Here is a 20,912-nt window from a genome sequence, read left to right on the forward strand (position 1 = left end):
CAACATTGATCCAGGAAAGTGAGAGCCGGTGCTATAACATTTCAAGATGGAGGAATCTCGCTCCTCTGTGAGAATAAAAGAGTCCTTTCTCCTCTTCCAAGAATAGTCACAATTGTGATAAGGATAATGAGGACAAGCCTTCTACATCGGTTAAGTCTTTAGTCATGAAACCCCACGCTAAGATGCCTAAAAAATCTGGCAAATAAACATGGGTGAGGCCTCCACTTAGGTTCCTGCAGGTGTCTTCAACTGAAATTCTTTTGCCATCTTCTCTGGTACCACCATCATCCTGAGCACCCAAAGTAAGACCTTGTTAACAACATCTTTATGCATGAAGCCAAGATAATTGTTGATTGTTACACTGCCGACAGGCTCATCGTCTATGACCCCACTGTCTATAGTCCCAACGTCAACATACCCATTGTTGATATCGCTACTGTTGACAGTCCCCTAGTCAACTGTGCTCCCGTTAACGTGCCCTTCCCTTTGACGACTCCACCATAGACAGTTTTAACTGTAACTTAGTAAATGACATCACCAAGGACACCAAAGTCAAAGGCTGTAGAAGATACTTTGCAGAAGCCTGGACAGTTTGCATCATTTGCAAATGAACAGTCGGGTATCTAGCATTACCAGATTTTGCTAAATAAAGTATTTTCCGCTGCAAGCTATTTGACATGAAGGCCGAAAGATTCAGATAATGATATCTCAATTGAACCTTATTATAGCAACGATGTTCTGAGATTTAAGTGCCAAGAACATTATGATCATGAAGAGGATCAGTTTGATCCAAAGAAACTTGCAATTTTTTCTGAGCTCCATTCAGAGGAGTGACAGACTTTTCCCTATGGACATTACTATTATGAGAGGCACTTGGATCCCCTTATGGTAAACCATGATATGAACCTCCAGTGATTCACATAACTTTAGACCTAATTAAGGATCTTCAGTTCTTTATGACTGATTATTATTTCAGATTTCCTCAAACATAATGACCCGACAACTCACGCTACAACGACCCCAGCGACAACTGGTAGTGTGAGATCTGCACTTTGTGCTGCATCAACAGCAGCCCGCTGTGACCGCCAACGCAAAACTCCAGCAACGACCATATCTGATGCTTGAGCAGTTCTTCGCTCTATAGCAGTGACAGACAGCGCTACCCAGTCTGCTCTTCTCGCTACAGCGACAACCATCGGCGACTCTGTCCCTGCTCTTCAAAGCCTCCACCATCACAAACTGGACTCTTTGAACCAGACTTTGAGAAGAAAACTTTTTCAGTTGGATTAACCTGTCTAGTACAACCAGATGACTGCGAGTGGTGTTTTGTTATTGAAGGCGCTATTCTTATGAAATTGAATATCTCAGGTTCTACTGATTGAATTTTTGTTGTTTCGGCCTCATTTTATTGAGTAAAATGTATGATTTTGAATTTTTCTTACATTGTGTGTTCACTTTATTTCTGTTTGTGTGCTGCATAAATACTTAACACAGTACTTCTAACGGCTTTCGTGCCAAGCTACCAGAGGGTTAAGCACAGGTTAATTTAGCGAGCTTTGTGGTTCACCCTGAACCAATTACACAATTTCTTACACATGTCATTCAATTTCACAGACCACAAGAAAAAAATTAAATAAGGAAATCACTAAAAAGAACTTTAACAATGAATAGGTTTCATATCAGTCGTCTCCAGTTATGCTTTTGAAAAAAGTATTTGTGGAATCTTGCAGTTGCTCTGTTTTAAAATCCTAACAAATAGAAAGTATACTTTGAATTTCATTGTTTGTGTGTTTGGCCAACCTAAAGCCTCTTTGTTATGTTTTTTCCACACAGCATGCTCCAGAATTTACTCCCTAAATATCTGAGAGGATCCAACGGCCCTGAAGCCAAAATTGCTCATCGATTACAAGTCGGTATGTATGTGTTGTGTGCTCTGGATGCAGGTTGTCTGTGCTGAGTAATCAAAATAAGTTGCATTGTGCACTGGTGGTTTTCTCTTAAGGCATCACTGTATCAAAATAACATGAATTCAAATATATAAATAAAAAGCATTGTTATGAGAATGGTAGGAACTATTCATTGCTGTAAGCATGACCTACACAGATACAGTGGGATCCGTTCCAGATTTTCATGATCAAATCTGATTACCACTGACTACATACATTTGTTCCATTAAGATTCATTTTATATACATGTAATTTACATAGATATCCTGATGGTCTGATATGGATCCAGCCCACCTAGGACCTACGTTTCACAACTCTAGTGGAACCTTTTCTTGAATAGTTTGTCTTTTTTAGTTTAAAAATGTTTATAATTGGAACAAAAACATAAATTTACAGCAGAACTGCACTTCATCGTCAAACATTAAGCAGCAGAGAGGTGAACACTCAATGTAGCCTGACACTTTACTGATGACATCACATTTATGAGCATATAAAATGTCATTTATAGGCCAAGCCTTTGTGTTTTTTGTAGTAATCCGCACAAAAGCATTAATAAAATTGATACAAGAAACCCATGAGCAGACTGGAGAAACCTTGATGCCTAAATTCGAATTCTATAAAGACGATAGCTATGTAAAATGTTGACTTTGTTAAACACAATGGTCTCTACCAAGCATGTAATTTTATATCCATTGGTGAAGGAAGGAGCAGTATGGGTTAGGCCTGACTAGAAGACGGAGGCAAAAAAGAGGCAACAAGGATGAAAAGATTGACAACGGTTTGGGAGCAACCTAGCTGAAGATGAAGAATGTAATGAGTTTCCAGTCTATGTACAAATATTACAAATAAGCAAAACATATGTACTTGATAAACATGTCGCTCAGTAGAAAACAGACAAAAAATAACTATGAAATATGATCAATTAAATCCATGTAGTAATTTTTTAGGGATTGAAATGGGTTTTTTGAGTGAGTGTTACACAAAACACACATTCTTATAATAACGACTTTACCACAATCCAAATACATTGAACAGTTATCTTCCTCTTGCCAGCTTCCCTGTTCCCACAAAAATAATAGAAAATTTGATAATGAGACAACTTCAAGAACTGAATGAAATCATTTTCCCTGACCATCATTCTAGATTCCAACCTGCGAGTGGTACCAGAAACTCTAGCTAACAGGAGAGAACTACTGTTCACCCTTGATGAGGATAAGAAAACCTCACTCATGCATCTTGGCCATTCAGTTCTCAGCTGATTAAGATACTGTCATACTGTAACCATATATTACTGTTGGATATGCTATATCGTGATGTACTCATCACTGGATCTGCACTGGAATGAATCCAATCATTTATCATCAACCACACCTAGAAAGACCAGATTAAATAAGTCAAATTGTTCACTAACTAAGCATCCTGGGGGTCTCAAAAAGATCTTTCTTCACCTACCTACTATTCAACCTTTATGTAAGACCCCGGCACAGCACAGCAACATGAGCAAAACCAGATCAACTTTCTAATGTTCGTAAATGATACGCACGTCCACTTACAGTTGGAAAAGGATCCAGAGAATGTAGATTCTCCAAGTGGCAAGGAGAGGAGAATGCTATGCCTAAGGGTATGAGCATGCAGCATTCCCTGCTTCAAAAATTATTCAATTTCTCCACGCCGACAACCAAGTTGAGCAAATGGAATCACTTGTTATGCACACATCTACTGCTGCAGCATGATCTGCCCTGGCCTCTGTAGGAAATGTATTGCCATGCTCCAAAGACTCCAGAATCAGGAAACCAGAATGTGCCTCTGTAAGGGGAATCACAGGAGGCCTAAAACTCTCCATTCGCAGGATCAAATCAAACTTCTATAAACTGCCAATGAAGACCCTAAATATCTGCAGAAATAGGTGACTATTTCCAAGACAAGGGAGGTTCGATCAGTGTTCACCGAGTAGGCCAAACAGCGACCTTTCAAGAGGAGGAAAAATAGAGGTAAACCATTGGGTATACTAGGACCAGTAATTTAGAACAACCTTAAACTTAGCTTGATATCAGATCCCAACTACACAAGTGTTGGAACGGGAAAGTCCCCCGCATGGTGATGGACATGTACACCTGCCCTTAGTGCCCCAGCTGCAATAATGTCTGGATCCCTGGAACTGATTTTGTTGTCATGGACTAACACATATCATGCGTGTTCATCATGACTTAGGTCTGTCTCACAGATTGTAGTCTTGTTGGATTGAGAGGGGCAAGATGCTACTACCTTTGCCAGGGGTTAAGCAGAATGAGCATGGTGGTTGCAGCATACCGTGCAGGGATCAGTAGAAGTTAACAAGCCTTTTATCCTGTGTCACTGTAGTGAAGCCTACAGTTTCACTCTGCTGCTATGTGCTTAACTCACCCTTGCCTACATCATGTTGGTTTGTAGCATTGTGCTGCGCACCCATGGTTGCTTGTGTGTGCTGTTTGTATGTGTGCCTGTGAATGGTACAATACATGGAAGATCCTGGGTTGAATTTGTATAGCCCCAGGGCTGGCTAGAGGAGTGTGAGGAGGTAGATGAATCTCCCCAGACAGATTTGTGGACTGCTGTATTCTTGTGAGCTGGGTAGGACACACACTGGAGGAGGGAAAGCTAGGCTGTTCAGTACACTTCAAAGTGGGCGCTTTGATTGAGGGAGAGGTCACTGGAAAGAGGCTTGGGCACATCTCAAAAAGGAGATGGGGCTAATAAAAGAATCATAAAGAACAGAGCTGGCCTTTTGATCAACATATCACTGTGACTAACATCCAGGTGTGAACCTGTAGTCACTCCTGTGGCCTGTGTCGTGGGGCTGTCTGATTTGGAGCTTTTCCTGCTGTGCCAGACTGCTTTTTGGGAGCAGGACAGAGGAGTGGGCACTTCAAAAGGAAGCAGACCCCCCAACACAAACGTCAAAGTGTAATATATATTAGTGATGGCCGTGGTTACCAAAAGAACAGTCAGCACCTCTGTTGTAGTTTGCACAAGTGAGTACTAATACGTACTCTGGCGTGCTCAATGTCAACACTGTGCCATCCACAGTGTCACCCAGTGCAGTGAGAAAAACTCCCTCAATGCACGTCAATTCTAATACTACAGTAGTAACAACTGACCCTCAAAAGTCAGTAATGTATTTTAATTGCAGGAATACATGCTAAAATTAGTCCATATGACAAGAACATAAACAAGTATAAATTGGTTGCCAGGCTGTTTTTGTACTACAACTATGTGTGAAAATTTCTGGAAACCAATTTATACTTGTTTATGTACTTGTCATATGGACTGATTTTAGCCATAATGTATTCCTGCAATTGAAATACATTACTGACTTTTGAGGGTCAGTTGTTACTGCTGTAGTGCGGTGCTCTGTCTTTGTAGTATTACAAACGTCAAAGTCTCAGACACTAAATCAAAATCTGGCGTCTGAAAATGGACTATAAGAAGAGAAGCTCAAGCCCCTCAGAATTGTCAACTGTCAAACATCCAGTCGGACTGTGTGAGAAGGAGAAGCTCTGCAAGAGTTCTGCCTGTGACCAGAGCTAGGGGCCAGGCCTGCCAGTTTCACAGCTCAGTGAGCCTGCCAATCGAGCCATAGTATGTGTGCAGAGTGAAGTCGGCGACCCCGTATGCCATCGCCCGTGTGCAGAGTAAGGTCAGTTTCGGGTGCTGGTACACTTGTAACTTTTAAAAGAGTCTCAGTCAGACTCCTGCAACTTGGACTACTAGTGGGGCTTAACCTGAATGTCATGTAGTGAATGTGAAAAAAGTACTTCTGTTAGTGAGAGGGAAGTTGGACTCTGGGACCTGCCTATCAAACACTAAAGCCCTGACCCCCAAGGAACTGTGTACATTGTTTGTGTATTCCATATTTCAATTTGTATATTCGAATGAACAATTATTTATTGCTGCTATTGAACATATTTGAGTCTTCACCCCCTGTATTTACTCCCCCCCCCCCCAAGCAGCCTTGGACTGCTTGACCTATGTTACTACTGAGAGTCAAGTGCTGACGGGATACTTGACCAGTTGTTCAGGACCCATAATAAGCCAGGCCCCGGGACATTGGAAGTAAAGGTCCTCAACCCCCACGGCTGGGCCCAGTAGCCCCTGCTTGTCCCTTAGCCTTCTGAAAGGGCTTCTGACCGTGAGGTTCCAGAAAACAAACATTTTACACTGTCCTTTATTTGAATTTAGCACAGGATTGAGCCCGAAATGTGGGGAGCTAACACCCTTGAAAGTTCAGCAAAAATGTTTGTCTTATCGCCTCATGACAGGTTAGGGAAAATGTGGGCTTCGTGCACATGATTTGGCTGACATAATTAAATTGGGTGAAGTGGAACCTAGCATTCTGAGACACAGTCTGTATCGATCTCAAGCAGCGAACCCACAAATTTAACGTTATGAAGACTGTCAACCTGTCTTCTCACCAGTCCTTGAGAGCTTGCCATATCCCTAACATACTCTACGGTAGGGCCGAATACAGTCCTGTGATAACTTGTTTGTCTGTCCCATATTGAAAATCATTTCTAGCTGGCCTGCAATGTTGGGTAAATCTTGTACTGAGCCCCACATCTTACCCTTGCCCCGTCATATAGCGAAATATAAGCGGAATTATCCTGGCCTTAGGGCATATGCGCCCATCAGGTCTTCCTCCAAGTTACATAACTTCTTATCCTCTACTAGATCCCCCAGACCATGATTCCCTCAGTCGTCCAGCTGTCTATGGGGTGTGACTCCAGCAGATGCCTACCTTAGAGCAGAGCTCATATTGGGAGAATTGGGGCATAAGGTATCATCTTCTTACCCCTATGGATATACTTTCCCCAGCACCGCGAGGCGATTTTCAGCAGTATATTACGAATACTGTTGAAGGGCGGGGTGCTCAGGAACCACTCCAATACCAGGCAATCACCAGCTTGATGTGGACCGAACTGCGTTCAGGATTTGGTAACTCCCCCAGCCAGAGCATCAGCCACTGGATTTGTACCGCTGCATAATAAGCTCATAATCAGGAGCCCCTAGACCTCCTTCCTGCAGCGTGGTATACAGTGTTTCAATTGCCACCCTGTGTCTTTCTGAACCCCATATGAGTGCTGTGAGTAATTGCTGCAGGTCTGCAAAGAATGGCTTCTTCGGTTTTACTGGAAGTGCGGCAAAGAAATAAAGGAGCATGGGAAGGCCCACAGTTTTTGCTATTGAGATCCTACCCATGGGGGAACGAGGTAACTACAACTAAAAAGGCATGGATTGTCTGATCGATGTCAGTGCTCTCCCTAAATTAACATCAATAAGGTTGCGCTCTGTGTGATATATTTTTACACCCAAATATTTAATGGTGTCCATCTTCCATTGTAATCGCCCCTCCTGGACTTCCCGTTGTGGCTCAGGAGAGCGAAGGAGCGGGTACAGACACAACTTCATCCAGGTACATGGACAAACTTATCCAACAAGCCCATGACCTCCGGTAGCACAGCCGGGTCCGCTCTCAAGTATATCAAGGTGCCATCCGCATATAGAGACATCATTTGGGGCTGTCCGTCTATATGAATGCCTCAGTGGCCATCCCGTTCTCGCCGCAGGCAGGCTAACAGTTCCATGGCCAATGTGAACAGCAGTATAGAGAAGTGAGAACTGTGCCTGGTGCCCCTCCCTAGAAGTATCCTGTCTAAAATAACACCACCTGTTCAGATCCTAGCCACTGGACCTTTGCACAAAAGCGATTTTTGTCAGGTCCGGTCCTATGCCCAGTCTACCCCAGTGTGGATTGGAATAATTCCAACCCCAGGGTGTCAAAGGTCTTCTCAATGTCTAAGGAAGTCACCCAGCATTGTTTTTCCATCTTACATGCCCAGTCCATGGCCCAGAATATTTGGCAGAGGTTCAGGAATGTGCTTCTGCCCAGGATGAAGCCGTTTTGATCTCAATGCACTAATGTCTGTACAAGTAGTGCCAGCCTAATGGCCAGTCCCATCCCCAGAATTTTGTAATCTAGGTTTAATAACCATAAAAGGCGGTATGATGCAACCTCCAGTGGGTCCCACCTCTGCTTAGGGAGCATCACTGCTAGTGCCTCTCTCATGGAATCAGGTAAAGTGCTCCATGCCTTTGCTTTTTCGTAGACTCCCAGTAGCGGGGGGTGGGGGGTTGAGGGGGGCACCTGGATCTGGTAGGTCGGGTAGAACCCAACCGAAAACCCATCTTTGTCTGGAGTATTTGCCCCTTACAATCTGTTTTATATCTAGTTTCACTATCTCCAAGGTCAGAGGGGCATCCAGTTTGCGTGTTTGCATAAGATTCAATACCTCCAAAGTAGTCTGAGGCAGTTGCTGTGTCCATTCCCCCGTCATCCCTGTATAGGGTATTGTAATCATTTTCAAAAACATCAAGTGCCAACCACCAAATTATTCCTGGTTATGAATATCCCCGATGGAGATGTGGGGAGGTCTCCATTTTCAGCAACCTGGCTAACAGGCCTCCTGCTTTCTCTCTCTGATCATGTTGGCGTTTGATGTATGCCTGCCTTATACTCTAATCTAGATACCTGGTAAAGCGCCTCCTTATACGCTGTCTTAAGGACTAGTACTGTGGCATGTGTTGTTTGATTTGCCTCCCAGTCTCTCTTAGCTCTCTTTATCCAGTTCTCAAGATCCATCAACACCTCCCGCAGAACCCTTTTCATTCCATATTGCGTTTTTATGCACATCTGTCTCGACACCACTTTAAATGTGTGCCATTCTACTACCTCGTTGGTTTCTGATTCTTTATTATCTGCAAAGCACCAATCAACAGCTTCCCCCATCTAGGCAATGAATGGACCATCAATCAGTGCTACAGGTTGCAGTCGCCACCTTAGGTTTAAGAGGTGCAGCTGCCCCAAGGAGAGGGTGACCATCAGTGGGCTTGATCGGACAGTGCTCAGCCTCAGTATTCAGTGTGTGTGCATTTACGTGCCATGGTTCTAGTGCAGTATACCAAATCAATTCTTGTGTGCACTGCAAGTACCGCAGAGTAGTGGGAATACTCCCTCTCCCATGACTGTTGAGCCTGCAAGATGTCCACCACCTGTTAGTTGTGCGCCCATTGCAGTAGATGTTTAGTGGTAGTGTGAGCCTGAGCCCTTGGAATGGGTGGAAGCAATCTATCTCTTTCTAAATCTGGAACACAATTAAAGTACCCACATGATAATGCAGAGTGTAAGAGTGCCGGTGTTAGAGAGGTGGAACACAGAAGTAGCCCCACATTCGGTGCGTAAAATGTCACCAGTGTTAAGGGCTCCTCATCCAGTGCACCTTCCAGAATAACATACCAGCCTGCTGGATCAATCTGGGTATACTCCGCAGTAACTGGGACTCCCGGAACCACCCATATCAGTACTCCCCTGGCATATCCTGAGTACACGGTGCCGTATACCATGCCTTGTCACCTCATGCTCACCTTGTTCAGTTCCCCCACTGTTAAATGTGTCTCTTGAGGGCATGCAAAGTGGGTATGCTAGCATTTCAGGTACGCGTGGATCATGTGCCATTTCATATAAGTCATATAAGTGCCAATGCCCCACACATTCCAAGGCAATATATTATACATCTGTGTCCTCATGTTGTTATAAAAGGCAGTATCACATGTGTGGCAGATGTGGCTATGCGTCTTTCTTAGTTTAGAGGGTGACTGCAACTATTAAACACACACAATTTGGTCCTACTGAACAATACCCAACAGTCCCATTCCCCAGGCCATGTCCTCAATTGATCACAGGCCACCCAGTACCCATAATGATCCAGCAAACAATTGTTTGTCCGTCTGAAAATTGAGGGGTCTTGAATGGTCCATAGTGTGCATACATTAGTCGCCCCACCCACAGTCCACATAACTTGCACTCCCTCCCCTCCGGACCGGACAAGGCGTCAGCACCCATCTTATTACAGTCCCTTAACCCATCATCAAGTACAAACCAGAGCAGAAAAGATACATCATACATTATGAGCACATCATTAGATCTCCTGTCATTGGAGTGATGTGTGGTCCACCACTTAGTACCTCCGGGATCTCCTCCAATCCTGGAGAACCTAATGGGTAGTGTGAGTTCACAATGTCCAAATCAGAGTCTCTGGTATCTGTACCTGGCTGACGCTACAGCCATTTCAATTTCAACCTGTGCATAGGCCCTTCAAATGTCGGCTTCTTCCCTTGTGGGTTTACTGCAGATTTTTCTCTGGGATCGATGCCTGCTTGTGTGGGTTTCCACCCCACTCTAGCTTCCATGGGGGAGTTAGGTGCCATCTCTCCTTTCATTTCCAGCCAACACACACCTCCTTCAGTGTAGAAAAAGAATAATGTTTTGTCACCATCAAGAACTCTAAATTTCTCCAGGTACAGCAGTGCATATTTAATTTCTAGAAGGTTAATTGGCTGTTTCACCATGTGGAATGACTCATGCTGTCTCCTTAACCCTGCCAAGTAATCTGGTAAGATTGTACCAGTGCTTTTTTCCACTGTACATGGGTCCTCGGCTCTGGCTATTTGCAAAATGTTGTCTCTGTCCCTAAAATTGAAATGCTGTGCTACTACTGGCCGTGGGGATGCCCCCAGCAGGGGTGGCCTACCAGGTACCCTGTGGGCCCCCTCCACCGAAAAGAAGGTGGAAGTCTTGCCAACCAAGAGTTGCTATGTCAACCATGTCTCTAAATATAGGTCCATTATTGGGTCCTCTACACTGTCGGGTAGTCCCACTACCCAAATGTTAATTTGTCTAGAGAGGCCCACTACATCATCCACCCTGGAGTCTAGCACAACTGTTTTTCTTCTGAGCTCCTCCAGCTGTGTCTGGATTGTCGCCATGGAGGGGCATATACATGCTAGCGTTGAATCCATGTTGCTTACCCTCTCCTTCAAACCCCACAGCCACCATCAGGGTATTCTAAGAAACTCTTAAGTTTACTCACAGCAGCTAGGAGTTCCGTGAACTTCTCTGCATGAACTTGGAGCAGTAACTCCACAGTGTTCGACTGGGCTGCTGGGATCTGATCTTCTTAACTCCATCCTCATCTTGCCGGCCTTCGGCTTGACCATGTCAAGCCAAAGGGCGTCCCTGAGGCCAGCCAGTCAGCGGTGAGAGGCAGACACCCACCTGAAGATGCAGTTTGCAAGGTGGGTGGGTGGTGGTGGGGTCCCGGCTCCTGGCAGGAGTCTTGCAGATGCAGTTAGGCTGCATGCCAGTTCCCACTGCTGCTTGAGGTCACCAGCTCTCCGAATCTGTCCCCGAGTACACCAGAATGGAGGCAGCGGGGGAAATTATACAATTGCAGGCCCCAACTTTTGTCGCTGGATTCCGGATAACATCCCCTGGTACAACCTTAGAGTAGTGGATTCCTTTGTCAGGCCACAAGACAGTTGTAATCCTCTTGAGACGGGAGGCTTGTTATTGCGCGTTGGGGTGGGTGGTGCCCTCAAAGTCTAGTCCCAAGGCTACCATCAGCGCACCTTACCTTCCATGTGGGCCCCTGTTCGACCCACCATCAAGGCCCAATTGGGCCAATGTCATTCCAGGCCTGCTGCGGGGAAGTCACAACAGAGGGCTCCTACCAGTGCTCACCCGGGCCACAGGGCCCAATGTCCTTATCCATCTCCCTGGGGCCACACAAAAGATCACTGCTCAAGGGGAAGGAGTCACAAATGTCTCCTTGCGGTTGCTCACAAAGGCAGCATCAGTCTATCCCATAGACCGCAGTCATCCGGGAGCACCACACCCACCTCAAACCAACACAGGAGGAGGCCAAAAACAGCACCCCGGTGCGGCAAAAACACTGTCCCCTCAGGCGTCCACACGAAGGGGGAATGCGGGCTAATGCAGCAGGATAAGTTCAGGTGGTGCGACTGTACCAGCATTTATGTACCCTCCCAATCTGGCTTACCATATTAAGGAAGTGACTCTAGTTACTGACCACTACATTTTTGCCTATCAATTTCAATATTGACATGAAGGATGCTTTCTTTCATCTTCAAATTTGCAGCACATTCCTCACATTGTCCTGCAGTATTTCCTTGAGTTCCAGTTGTAGTAGTTTGAGTAGGAATAGTGGATATAGATTCCAGGGTATACTCAACTCGCCTCGCCTCTACCTGGCTAGCTCATTTGGTTTGTCTCTTACAGCTGTAAACCTTCAACAAACTAAACCCCTACTACAATATGTGACTTAGACTTATCTGTTCCAGTTGAGAGACTCACCTTCATCAAGCCATTACAGGGCATTGAGATTGGTGTGCTATGAGGGTCTCCTGTTTGCATTGCTGTTGCTATTTTTAAAAACAATATGGTCTCTTGATGAGGAACACTCTAAGGGCAATATTATTCTATAGATATGTTGAGGAAACACATAATATTCCAACACCAACCAATAATTAAGACCTCTACTGTAATGTTATTAATTAAGGTCATCTACTAGATGTGCCATAATATATTAACAATAAACCCTTTGAAAAAACATCTATTGGTAGTGGAGGCACCAGATTCATTATAGCCAACCACAATGTGTCCCATTGTTCCCTCTCTTAAGCTTTTCTGTAATGGGAATTGCTCTGTTCATGCCAACTAACATTATAGAACCACACTGTCCCGTTGTTGACGGAGTCATTTTCAATATCTTTTCTCTTACAATCGTAATCTTTTTCCATTAGGGACTTGCTCTATCTCATCAAGAAAAATATGGTCCAGTAGTTATAAACCTATTTTCTTTGTCCTTCTTGATTTCCTGCACTTTTTTACCACATTGAGTTGTTGCCATTCACGTACAGCCTCTTCCACATGACCATCTCCTTTTTGGTGTAAGTTTGTTTTGGATGATCTGGAGAGTAGCAATGTGGGCAACTACATGTTTTTTGCAAACACTACGGACCTGGTCAATTCTGCAGTTACAAAGCCTACGATTCACAAAATCGAGGGGCTTGCAACCGCAAAATAGATATTTGTTATGTTATGTTTTAAACCCATTTTGTGATTCAGTAACAGGTTACGGAGTCTCAAAAATGGGTTTTGAAACCCAAAACAAATTGCTGTTTGGTCGGCATAGGTTTACGGTGTCCTTCCCAAATGCGATTCTATAAGGGTTGTATCAATATCACAAAACATTGAAAAGGTACAGACTCCTGAGTTGGGGTGATAGCACATTCCCAAAAGTGAAGATGTCCTGTTGGAACCACTTGCACTTTGTGAATTTAAAAAACAAAACTTTTTTTGTTGAGAAGGCAGTACTCTGGGGGATCCCTGCCAACTCTCAAAGAAACTTAAAAAAAAAAAATCTTTTTAAATGCAGTCACGTTTCCTTAAGGGAAAATGGACTGCATTTAAAGAAAATATATATATTAAAAATGTGATCACAGACGTGATCCTTTCAGGCCACCATTCTTGTGATGGCATCTAATCATGCTGAGTTGCAATTCATAGGCTCAGCAGGTAATACGGGCTTGATGGTAAAAAAAACATACAACAGTAAAGAAGGTATATTACAGGAAGTACCCGAGCAAATATACAATAGTACTTTTTGCTTACCAAACCTCTCGATCCACTGAGCTTTTTTGAATCCTATGGCAAACTTGAATAGAGGTTTGAAGCCCCTAGATCCCAAGGAGAGTTCAAACTTCTGGAGGAGGTATTGCACAAGGAAAATGAAAGAATAATATAACCTGAAGAAACCTGGAAATAAAGAAAACAACAAAGGTGAGGGAAACAAGAGTACAGTGCCAAACTAACTAGAACAAAAAGATGTACAACTAACAGAAAGCTGGAAGGCAATTACTGAATACATTCCTCAGGCATAAATAGTCCTGCTGCCTATGCTTTCACGGACATGAACTTCCTAACTCGGACTTGATTACACAGGTGATTTAGCGGTCTAGTTGTTAATGTCATTTTCCACAATCCTGTCTGCCACAGATTCCAATACACCATACAGCCAGATCTCTTAGTATGTGCTAAAGAATATGAAAAATGTAGTATAGCCTGTCTCCTCACCCATGTTGTCATGTCTTCACTAATACACACAAAAGGTAACCGGATGGTGTCCTAATTAGAATGTGCTAACTAGAATGTGAATATAAATGTGCACAAACAGAACTAAAAAGGAAGGGCATTTGCTTTTTAAAGACGAGAACCCTCACTCACCCTTTGGGTGACATGATTCATCATTGGGTTCCCTCTTGCACACAGTGCCCACAAGGTGCACTGTGTGGGCTACAACTCTCCCTCAGGAGAGGAGCGTGAAGTGTTTTTCGCTCCAATGCTGTATGTGAGTGAAGGGCAGAGTGCAAAAATAATATCAAAAGTGCATTAAAACCATCTCATATGGGTAAAAATATTTTAATGAGTATCCCCTATGGATAGGATTAAAAAACAGTGTAGACGATAGGGGTAAGGATGTTCCCTATCTGACTAGGTCAACATGTTTCTGCCCAAATGATCAGAGGTTCGTGGCATTCTTCAGGACCAATGTCATGTCACTCTGCTAACAATGTGATAAAAGAAAAAAAACATACTCATTTCTATGGGTGTTCTCAGGACCAACTTCAGTCTGGTCCGGCCTCTAGTCACAGGCAATTCATGCTGGGACAATCGGACTCCATATATATATATATATATATATATATATAGAGGACAGGTTAAAGGTAGAGGCAGACAATTGGTCTGATACTGCAAACAGACCAGACTGAGGCTATTTCGGCGTACATTTTTTTTTTCAAACATAATTTGAGGCATTAGAAAAGCAGGGGCATATTTACAAGCAGCTAGCACTGTTGCAGCGTATTTTTTTGATGCAGCAGCAGCGCAATCAGTGCTCCACGTTGCTCTGTATTTACAATCTGGTGCATCGGGCCTAATGTGTCAGTTTGTAGAGGCCTGCATCACATTATACCAGCGCCAGGTATAATATATGCAGGGTAGTCATTCCCACGTTTAAAACTACTTAGAACTGACACAGTGAAGTTTACAACTTTTGACTGCGTCAAAATCCCTACGCCGTCTCGAACTCGACGCAAGGATTGACTGAGGGCTTTTAACATGGACTCTCCTCTGTGTTCTGAGGCATTTCTAGAGTTGCGTAATTTTTATGACCAACTCCAGCAATGCGTCATTTTAGCACGAAAAGGTGGGTCAAAATTTCTGATGCATCCAAGAATCCTTGCGCCATGGAGCACTGTATTGTAAATAAAGCGCAAATCTGACGCATTAATGCCGTTGAAAGAGTTCTTGTAAATAGCCCTGCAGTCATTCTTACCAGTCAGTAATATGCTTCCAACTGAAAAATCAAATATTGAAGAAATAAACCACGACCCATGTTGTTCCCTAGAATCCAACAATGTGCAGATATGATAGATGCTCTAGAAAGAAGCAATACCTCTGCAGAGTGTTCTCATGCTACTTCTCATAACATATTAGCCACTGCTGTTATATGAGGCTACTCCTTCGGAAATCTGCACACTCGTTTCAAAGGAGTTAAGGAATTCTCATGCAGCCCATGGAAAAGGACAAGCTTTAACCCGTTGCATGCTCGTGACGGAACAGTTCCGCCACGAGCCTCGGGTGGGCTGTGCTGGTGACGGAACGGTTCCGTCACGGCCCGCTCGCCGCGCCTGCGCGGCACGAATACTGCACCTGCGCTGAGGGTTCTGATGAGCGGGCGGGGCCGTGACGGAACCGTTCCGTCACAAGCACAGCTCACCCGAGGGCCGTGACGGAGCGGTTCCGTCTTGAGTAAGGGAGCGCCGCGCGACCCCGCCTCCCCCTTAGCGCTACGGCGGAATAGGTTTCAAAACTTTTCCTGTAAATATTTCATAGAAAAAATAGTTTACAAATTACAATTACAAATAAAAATATTTCAAAAGTGATATAGTTTAATTTCACTAAATATTTGTGATATGAGTTCAATGTGTCACTCGTCAACACACATACCTCACTATACCTACCAAATTCCACCATAAAATCTACAATATATCACAACCAATAACACACCTCCACCATACCCCAGCTGTCTACACCCCAGATCAATACACAGGCGCTACACCAGCATTAAAACTCCCAACAAAAGGAAGCTGTGCTAGTAGTCTGTGACAGTGTAACGGGGAGGACGGGGGACCTCCTGGCTTACCTGTGTCACCTCTCTTTGCTCAGTATCCAGGGGAGTGGAGAGACACCGGTCTACAAGACGACACGGACGCCGAAGACTTAGGCGAGTCCTGTTTCTTTAACTGGGCGGAGCTGGGATCCGATGACATCGCCGGACACGCCGCCGCTGGCCAGGTAAAGGCCGCCCAGGAATCCAAACAGGTGTGTTACACACCCGGAGGTGAGCGGAGTCGGAAGGAGGAGGACGAGAGAGGAGGAGAGCAGAGACAGAGAACGACGGCGGTGGAGAGGCGGGAGCTGAGGAGCGGTATCGGGGGAGGAGCGGAGCTGAGTCAGGACGAGGAGGAGAGGCGGGAGCTGAGGAGCGGTATCGGTGGAGGAGCGGAGCTGAGTCAGGACGAGGACGAGGAGGAGAGGGAACAGCTGAGAAAGAGGACGGAGGCAAGAGGCGGGGAGAAAGGACGGAGGAGAACCGGGACGACGGAAGGAGAAGAGGACGGAGAGAAGAGTTCCAGCAAGCCAGGTGGCCAACAGGAAAACGCTTCGCCCAGCCACACTTCATCGAGGGAAGTGTGGCTACCAGAGGTACGGTCACGGCTTTCGGGCTGGGTGGGATTTAAGTGGGTCAAACCCCCTTAACCCCTTCGACGCTGATGACGAGCTGGGCTCGTCATGAGGTAGCCTCCTGCTACGCTGATGACGAGCCCAGCTCGTCACGTAACATGCGAATCCATAAATCTCAGCGTGCGGGGGAAATTCCGCCCGCACGCATGCGGTTAAAACGTTCCTGACACACATCCAGTGCACTACCTTTCCCTCACACCCCCTTACACTGCGAGGTAGAGCCTGATTCCTGTGCACGTGTGTACCCTCACTCCCTCCCCTGTGAGACCTGACTGGACAAGAGTCTAACACTGCGTTGTATCTTTTTCTTTCTTGCACGGACGAGACGCCTCATCGACGTGGAGGGGAGAACTACCAGTCCCAGAAGGCCTCGGGACGAAAGGCGAAACACCATAGACAAACGCCAGCAAAGACTGTCCGAGGAAACCGAGACCCCCCTGCCCTATTACCGAAAGACAACATACCGGAAACGTACTTTCAAAGCAATAAAACCTTCCTTGCCCAGACTACCGGTGTCTGTCAGTCTATTTGAGGGGACATTAGCCCCGGTCCTTCCTGCTACAACCAGTCAGGGACACCCCGAGGCCTCACAGACAGGAACATATACTTGCAAGAAATCTCTGTTCACTGAGGCATGCTATCTTACACCAGCAAGCACACCCCTGTCCACAGTGCCTGTCAGTGGGTCATAAAGGTGTTCACACTACAGACACACCCAACCTTTGGCCTCTCTGATTAGCTGATAGAGGGACGTGTCCCAATTGTAATTTTGGAAAAGCATGTGAAAGAGGACACTCAGTTGTTAAAATATGAACAGTGACAAAGGAAAACAAAACACAGTGCATTGCCTATAAATGATTAGGTGTGTTGTATGCGTGATGGAAATGGGCAGGAGATGAAATGACGCTTGCAGTGGCGTGAGAGACATGCAGGTAGGGGATTCCAGAAAGATTTGGAGAGAAAAAGGGTATCTGACAGAGAGACTACAGAGGGATGTAGTGTGAAGGGGATAACATAAGTGATAGGGGCACTGCACCTCTTCCACAGACAGTAATATTCAAATCACATAGCCAATGCACACATAGCTGATGTGAGCTACTTGTAAGACCATATGAAACTAGTAAAAAAAGTGTTTAACTAATAATAACAGTCAACTTTATTGCAAAAATGCAACAAATTCCAGACTTCCAGTCAGTTTAAAATAATTTTGTCCATCTTTAAAAGGATCATGAAATGCCCATTTTACTTTGGAAAATTGTATTTAATATTAGAAGTAGCTATAAAGAAGGTGAGGAGGAGGATTCAGGACAACTCCTTTAGTGAGAATTTTTTAACCTACATTTACCGTGCATTTATGCCATCACTGTTTCCTAACACAGCCTAGTGGCTGCCGCCACAAGGCCGAATTGAAATGTCGAAAGTAGACTGGGACTGCTCTCAGGCAGGGGCACAGGGCCACGGGCTTTGATTCGGGTTTGGACACACAAAAATTGAGAAACCCCTCTCTTATGCTGCCTTGTGCACAGTGCTGTCTCTGGTGCTAGGCGTAAAGGGAAGAGTGAAAGTCAAAGGGGCACAACATGGCCAATCACTGTATGGCGTCAAAATAAACCACAACATGATTGGCCATGTTCTGTGAACCCCCGGCGCCTTGCTTTGTGCATGGACCAGTCGCTGGACTAGAGGCCTGCCACCTGGCTCCTGAAGCAGTTCAGGCTCTGCACCCATGCTGTTTATATTATTAAACAGCTTGAGAGCAGCGCCAGGATTGGTTGTGGCAGGCGAACCAAGAGATCCTTCCGAGACCAGAGGGCTGTGGTCCCTCAGCTTCCTAAGATTGTGTGGGTAGGAGAGGTTTTGAGTGGACACAGATCCAACCCAACATGTGCACTTCTCTTCAAGGCCATGAGAGTCGAGACCTTATTGCTGTCACTCCACAATCAGTCTAACTAACAAAGTAAGGCGCTTGGCCCACAATGCAAATAAAAGAGCACAGTGGCTGGGGCAAAAAAACACATTTAATTAAAGACACACTAAGGAAACTTGAAATTAGGGTATGTGGTAGCTCAGAATTGGTGGGGCAGTTCCCTACCACCGCAATGGAGAATCCACCACTGGTAGTTCTCAACAAAAACTAGGCACAAGGAAGATATTTTGGCCAATGGCGAAAGTAGGAAGTGTAGGTAACAGCTGCAAGGTAAGAGCAGTAGGAGGTGAGAGGAGGGCAGGCTTGGGGCCAAGGGAGTTGCCAGAATTATTTTTTTTAAACCCAATTTGAAACATGCTGAATGGCACTGAGGGAATGAAACATATGGAAAGCAAGTGACCACCCCAACCTTCCCTAGTTAATTGTGTATTTTTGCTTCTGCCTTTCTTCTTTCTCTCAGGAGTTCTCTATTGTTTGCTCCCTTATTCTGTTTCTTCCTTCTTTCCTTTTTCCATCTTTCTCTCCTTGTTCCATCTTCATCTTTCTTTTTTACATGTTTCATTCTTTTTTTGTTTTAATATTTCTTTGTATTTTCATTATATCTTGTCTTCCATTTTTCTATCTTTATTTACATTGTTCTTTCCTTCTTTAAATGTGTCTGCCTTTTGTTCATATCTTTGATCATCCTTCATTCTTTTTTCTTTCTGTCTTTCTTCATAACTTACTTTTTCCTTTCACTACTTTTACCTTCTATTTCCTTATTCCTTCTTCCTTTCAATTTGCTTTTTTATCTTTTTCCTCCTATTTTGTTTGTTACTGATTTCTTTTCTTTTCCCCTTCATCACATTTTTTTCCATCTTTTCTCTGGATCTCTTTCTTTTTCATACTTTTCCTCTCCTTTTTCCCTCACATTTTCTTTCCATTTTTCCTTCTCACTTCTGTTTTTTCATTTCAATTTCTTCTGCTGTCCCTCTATTTCTGATTGGCAATATTCCCTTCCGCCACTCGGTTGCTCTATACCGGAAAGAACTGCACTGGCTCCCCATTGCCCGCCGCATCCAGTTCAAAGCTTTGATTCTGGCCTTCCGTGCCCTCAACGGGTTAGGCCCTGGATATTTGAGAAAGAGACTCAAACTGTCCCAATCTGTCAGATCTCTGAGATCGAACAGCGTACGCCTCCTGGTGGTACTCAGATTTCGCCGTGCCAGGAGTGGGGGCCGAGCGTTCGGCGTAGTCACAGCTAAACTTTGGAACAGCCTCCCACTGGACCTTAGGTTCATCGACTCGGAGCCTCTGTTCCGAAGCAAACTGAAAACTTGGCTGTTCACCAGTAGCTTATTTCCTTCTAGCTTGCAATCTGCAGCGCCGGGACACCCCCGACGGGGGTTGCTGTGCGCTTTATAAGCTTCTTAAATAATAATAATAATAATAATAATAATAATATTTCCCTCTCTCGTTCACAGTCTCTCGTTTTTCTCCTCATCTTTGAGAGGCTGATGAAGTTTGAGGAGGCCATAAATCACAATTAAATCATTCAATGTTATAGAAAGACACAACCCCCTGCACCCCACCCCTAGAAATTCCTCAACCCTGCTGCAGCTGCTATTGCAGTTGGTTCATAACTTCCTTCTTTGGGGAAACCATGGCTAAAGAGAAAGAATCCTGCAGAAGAGGGCTCCTCCACTTGTTGTGATGGAGGCCATGGAAATTAATTGCAGGCTCTAAGTTGGGATTGATTAATCCTAAGGGACATCTGTCAGAATGAAGAAAGCAAAAATCAAGAAATACATTTAGGAATAAATCACTGTGAATAACCCCCCAAAATGCATTTTACATTATACAACCAGTTATGAAGAATCTCTGAAAAATAATGTTGACTCTCACCCTAACACTATATGCAACCCTACCCCTTGATAGAGCTTAACGCTGGCCCAAACCTTAACACTAAACTGACCAGTATCATTACCCTAACACAACCCTGATCCCAATCATGCTGAAATGAATAATAATGTAGAAGTATGTCTTCATTATTACTTAAAGTAAACATTCTACATCTTCACTTTTCTTATTTTAATTTTAGTTGTAACATGTTTTTTGTTACCTTGCCTTAATTTTCCACATATTGCCTTTTCTGAGGACCCCCTTTTTTACCAGGCAAGGAAACTGAGCTACTTTGCTTTAAGATGATCTGATATAGGTAGCACACCTCCATCAAGCGCGAAAGTCTACATTATAATTCAAGTCTCTTGGTTCCACAATCACTGATACAGCCATTATT

General features: G+C 44.5%; 1 protein-coding gene across 1 annotated transcript in view; it reads left to right on the forward strand.

Annotated features, from left to right (window-relative positions):
- LOC144768973 (piezo-type mechanosensitive ion channel component 2-like) overlaps positions 1–20,912 on the forward strand; it is a 700,333-nt gene that overhangs the window by 664,407 nt on the left and 15,014 nt on the right. Inside the window, exon 52 of the mRNA XM_078652965.1 lies at positions 1,834–1,913. Coding sequence (XP_078509091.1) covers positions 1,834–1,913 — 80 coding nt within the window. The remainder of the gene's footprint in view (positions 1–1,833; positions 1,914–20,912) is intronic.

Source organism: Lissotriton helveticus, chromosome 7 (assembly GCF_964261635.1).
Source record: "Lissotriton helveticus chromosome 7, aLisHel1.1, whole genome shotgun sequence".
NCBI classification, from domain to species: Eukaryota; Metazoa; Chordata; class Amphibia; order Caudata; family Salamandridae; genus Lissotriton; species Lissotriton helveticus.